At 30.6% G+C, this 5,413-nt stretch overlaps 2 protein-coding genes across 2 annotated transcripts; both read right to left on the reverse strand.

Moving 5' to 3' along the window:
* Positions 1-452: 452 nt before the first annotated feature.
* Positions 453-944, reverse strand: LOC107951554 (anthocyanidin 3-O-glucosyltransferase 2-like). Its single transcript, XM_016886638.2, has one exon. It carries the CDS (start codon positions 942-944, stop codon positions 453-455), a length of 492 nt encoding a protein of 163 aa, XP_016742127.1.
* A 24-nt stretch (positions 945-968) lies between these two features.
* LOC121211035 (anthocyanidin 3-O-glucosyltransferase 6-like) lies at positions 969-1,630 on the reverse strand. The gene is made up of 2 exons (XM_041083212.1): positions 1,411-1,630; positions 969-1,291 (listed from the first exon to the last, which is right to left on the reverse strand). Exons 1-2 carry the CDS (start codon positions 1,628-1,630, stop codon positions 969-971), a joined length of 543 nt encoding a protein of 180 aa, XP_040939146.1.
* Between the last annotated feature and the right edge of the window lie 3,783 nt (positions 1,631-5,413).

The following is a 5,413-nucleotide window of genomic DNA, read 5'->3' on the forward strand; positions in this document are numbered from 1 at the left end:
CTTACCTCTGCAACGATCGGATTAAATCAAATTTTTTAGGAGCATTGGGGTGCATATGACAGACTTGTTCATGCCTGGCAACTGGGAGCTAGGCGAGTGAACTTGGAGTTGGATGATATGTCAATTGTCCAAATGGTGAATGGGCAAGGAAATGTTGTGTTCTGAGCTATACAGTGGAGTTGAGATGTTAAAGTAAAATATATATTTAATAAAGGGAACCGTGTTGCTGATGCAATGGTTTTGGTCTGTCTATAGGCAAATAAACAATCTTTTTTTTTAAGCATATTTCATGGATCCATCGTTAATTCTACTAATTTTCTTAAACATATTGTCCATAACATCATTGATGAAATCACGTATCGTGGAGTGTGAATATCCACCATTGATCAAAGCTTTCCTACTCTATTCACTCATCCCTTTTACCCTCTTTCTAACATCACTATTCTACTCCATCACACACCAGATTCCTTTATCGTTTCAGCCCTCACTATTTCAAGTTCACCCCTATTTATAACATCTCTCCTAGAATCTATGTTAATTTCCACTGCTAATCCCAACTCCCTCACCAATTCAAACACGTTTAGCTGTTGCTCTGCGTAAAGGGGCCACGCCGTCATCAGAACACCAAACAATATACTTTTTAGTGTTGAGTTCCACCCACAGTGCGATATGAACCCTCCAATCACCGAGTGACCCAAAATCACTACTTGTAGCGTGCAACCAATGATCTTACCTATGTCATGTGTCCGATTTGAAAACCCTTCCAGAAAAACCTCCGACGAATCGTCATAATCAGTTGGGCTTGCCATTAAACTTTTGGATGGGTCTAGAGATTGGCATAGTGACCACAAGAACCAATGCCCACTTTGTTCCAGCGCACAAACGATCTCTTTCACTTGATCCCCATTGAAACTCCCTCCGCTCTTGAAGTGGAGAAACACCATAGATGAAATAGGTTGTTCATCCAGCTATATCATGATATCAGAACTCTGATGGACCTCACTTTCATTATCAAGATCCAATATAGGTCCCATTGGACATATGGGTGGTACATTTCCATAAGAAAGGGAACTAATTACATGGGATTCCAGCTCCCAAAATGTGTTTATCATTATACCCTTGGCCTTTCTTAGCCCTCTTACCAAGGTATTCATCATAGGAAGAGATTCAGGTTTGAGCATAACAGTGGGAAAGAGTTTAGATGAAACAAGGTTGAGATAAGAGGGTATGGTGAACTCAGTGTCTGAGTTCTTTAACTCAACGATGTTAACATTTTGCTTATCCTGAAGGGCTAATGCATAAAATTAAAAGCCGAGAAAAGCTGTACCCGATACATAGAAAACATAACTCAGAACATCAAACTCATTACCCAAATCGATTAAAGGAGTTAGAAACACGACGAGAATAAACCCGTAAGTCGATGTGAGTCAATCCCTGAGCTGGAGTACTGTACAATATTGGCGGCAACCTTTTTCACCAAGGGCCCATGGATCTGCACTAAAGAAGTGATAAAATCAGCGACAGCGACATCTTTGTGGGTTGCAGGTGGAGGGAGGTGGATGAATTTGATGCAAGTGGCAGTGAAAGAGTCGACGTAGGCAGCAATTTTTGGATCAAGGTCTAGCTTCATGGTGAGAACATGTAACACCCCAAATCCTAAATCGTCACCGAAACAGGGTTATGAGGCATTACTGAACATATAAAAAATTTACAAATAATTCTTAAATAAATAATAAACATATTATAATATAATCATAAATTCATATAAAACTTTTGCTAATTGACTTCATTAAAAAAAATCAATATAACCCCTTTATAAATATTTAACCTTCCCTACAATTTCAAATAGCAATCAATTCAAAACCAATATCACAATCCATACAATTTTATATTCAAATACATTGAAACATAACTTAAACATCAACTTAGTAATTTACTAAATAAACATTCGCATATATTATTTAATTTAATAAACGTCATTCATTCTATTTCAACTTGTTACAACTATACCAAATATGTTATGATAATTCTATTTCTATTTCATTAAACCAAGTATCAAAATATCATTTTAGTATCAATTTCAACCAAAAGCATAAGACATTTTCAAGTGACCAACATAACACCCTAGTACATGCCACTTTACCAAAATAAAGATTACATCACCAAATTTTGTGCTGGAGTCTAGATTGCTCTGGATGTTGAATCGGGACCTTAATTTCTACTAACCTGTGCACGGAAACAACCGCGTGCTGAGTATTTCATACTCAGTGGTATTACTATAATTCAAATTATAATATAACAACCAAGTAAATTAAATCATTTAACTTTAAAATTTACCAAACTAATTCATATATAACTTTCATTTCTCAATATTTACAATTCATTTTGGCTTTTCATTAGTTAACATAATATATTATCACATTGAGCCATTATTTATCTCAAGAACATTTAGTTCATGCTTTCTATTCACATTTTCATATTCAATTCACATTTTCAAATCATATTTCACAATCACGTTTCTTTTCAATGGCTCAACTGATTCATTTCGTTCGATTTAACTTTTCATTTAATTACCCCTATTAACGGACTTGGACTTTGGCGGATACACGGATCTAACCAAACACACCAAATTGGCACCTAGTGCTTCATTGGATAGTTCGAAGTAATATTTGACACCCAGTGCCTCATCGGCCTAGTCGAAGTAAAGTTGGTACGAGTACCTCATTGAATCTATCCGAAGTAACAGTATGACACCTACTGTCTCATCGACTCAAGGTCAAAGTATCTCTGAATTCTTCCAATCTTATGGCATGCCAACTATATCCGACTCAGTCCGACTAGTTAATAGGGTATTTGATTCATTTTCTCAATTCAATATCACTTTTCAATTCATTTATGAATCAATTCAATATCAATACTTATCCATCATCAATTCAATTTCCTTTTCAATTCCATAATAATACTTACCTCATAATTTACTTACCATATATATAATTAAAAATTTAACATTTAATAAAAATAACTTGAATTATAATAATACAAACCCAGATTTGTTCGATTACTCGTCGACAACTTTTTCCTTTGTTTTCGGTGCCAATGCCTCGGGTTCTTTTCTAGCTACGAAAATAATAATAATTTTCACTATCAATTACAGCATTAAATTATGACAAATAATAGAATTTTTATTCAATTCCTACTTATTCCCAATTTAATCCTAACTAAATTCACTTATTTTTCTAACTCAATTCATACTTCTTTTGTACTTAATTTCTTGCTCTATTCAACTCAACTATTCAATATTCACAATAAAACCCTAATCTAAAAATTCTTTCAATTTAATCCCTTTATTACAAAACTTATAGCTTCTTTTGCAGTTTAATCCCTTTATCACTTTTAACTTGAAATTCATTCAATTAAACCCCTAATTCATATTTTTGTTCAACATGAACTATATTTGAAAACCTATGAACTTCCAAAATATTAACTTAATTTCATCAAAACCTTGTTTTAAAACTTAAAAAAATCAAAATTAAGTGAAAGGACTTAATTGACTTACCTTTTGAAGCTTAAAGCTTCAAATCTCAATTTTTTTCTTTTTCTCCTTTCTTTCTTTCTTTCTTTCTCGTTTGCTATTCTGTTCTTTCCTTCTTTGTTTCTTTTCTTTTATATATATATATATATTCTTTTATTTTATTAATTAACTTATTATATTATAATATAATAACATTAAATATCTTTTATATAATTAATCATATACATACAAATGTACACATATATTTATTTTATTTTATTTTATTTACAACATCTGTATACCATCAATACCATACAATTGTCATACTTTCAATTTATTTACTAATAAAAATCTCCTAATATAATTATTTAATTAGTAATGATCTTTTACTTAATTTTCAAGTAAATAAATAAATATAATACAAATGTATATATTCACATTATTGCAAGTGTTACTATCTAATTTGTTCATTACACAAAATCTCACAATTTAATTATTTTATCTAATAAATATCTTTTACTAATTAAATAAAACATATCACAAATGTATATATTTCTATTAATACACTTGTATTAAATCACTACCATACATTTATTTTTATTTAACTTATTTCATAATATAATAATTAATATACTTTATAAATTAATTAAAACCTTAAACATATAAAAATCTTAGATTTTATCTAAGTTTGCGGCCTCATCTATAGTAAATTGGCTTAATTGTCATTTTGGCCTTTTATACTTTCTTTTAATCTATAATAAATTTTTACTCTTTATTCAATTTAGTCCTTTTTGCTAATTATTCTAATTTAAGCTAAATTAACTTAATTAAAACTTAATTAAGCACACTACTAGACTAATAATTATTCCTAATAATTATTTACAAACCCGGTTTATTAAGACGAAGGTCTGATACTATACTTTTTCGGTGCTCGTAAATCTTGAGTCATTACAGAATAGTAATAAAGAGATTGCGATACAGATTCACCAAAAGCTTAGCCAGTTGAACCATAGATATGAAATGGCCCTTACGAGGCATTGGCATAAACACTAGCTCCGCTTTCATCATCACTGGAACAGAAATGGAGAAAAGTAAAGTAATGGAACAGCACAGGGCCGGCAATAGAGACTATGAAGTAGGTAGATATAATAGGAAGTCATGGACTTTTGTTTTGAATTTGATGTCATTCCTTTGCTAGATTGATTGTGGTCAAACTTTAACACCCGCCAACAATTTATTTTAGCTTAGAAATCGATTAGAGACAAGTGGGGCACGAGAGTTGAGGATTAGTTTAGGGCTGTTACAAAGATGCTTTGAATTAATAAAGAAAACTTAGGCGGCAGAGGTTTGTATTATTTAGGATTTGTTTCATACAATAATAGGGGTGGGATGGTTAACTCGCTTCAACCCGTGCTCAAGGTAAGAATTTTAATCATCGTTTTATATCAATTAAAATCGTATTATTAGGAATCTTATTTTGGATTTAATCAAAATTTAATGGTGGCAAATATAATTAATTAAATCTTAACTTAGTTTCCATTGTTATTGTTGCTATTACAGAAAGTCTGAGCACTGAAACACATTTATTTTCTTATAAAAATCATGGATATAATAATAGAGAATATCATCAGATATTCTCAATGTTAAATTAAAATAAATATATCTAAACTTTAGATATATCATTTCATTAAAATAAAATAAAAAGCTTAATACCAATTTTTTAATTATGAATGGTATGAAAAATATAAAAATATGTTTTCATATTAATGCCAACCATTTTAACTAGTGTTCAATCTATATTGGATAAAAAAAATCCTCGATATTAAAAAATTAATTCCAATATTATTGAGATGTCTTAATTAAATTCAACATTATATTTGATTTATTAATTATATAGTCTTA

Source organism: Gossypium hirsutum, chromosome A02, assembly GCF_007990345.1.
Source record: "Gossypium hirsutum isolate 1008001.06 chromosome A02, Gossypium_hirsutum_v2.1, whole genome shotgun sequence".
Lineage (NCBI taxonomy): Eukaryota > Viridiplantae > Streptophyta > Magnoliopsida > Malvales > Malvaceae > Gossypium > Gossypium hirsutum.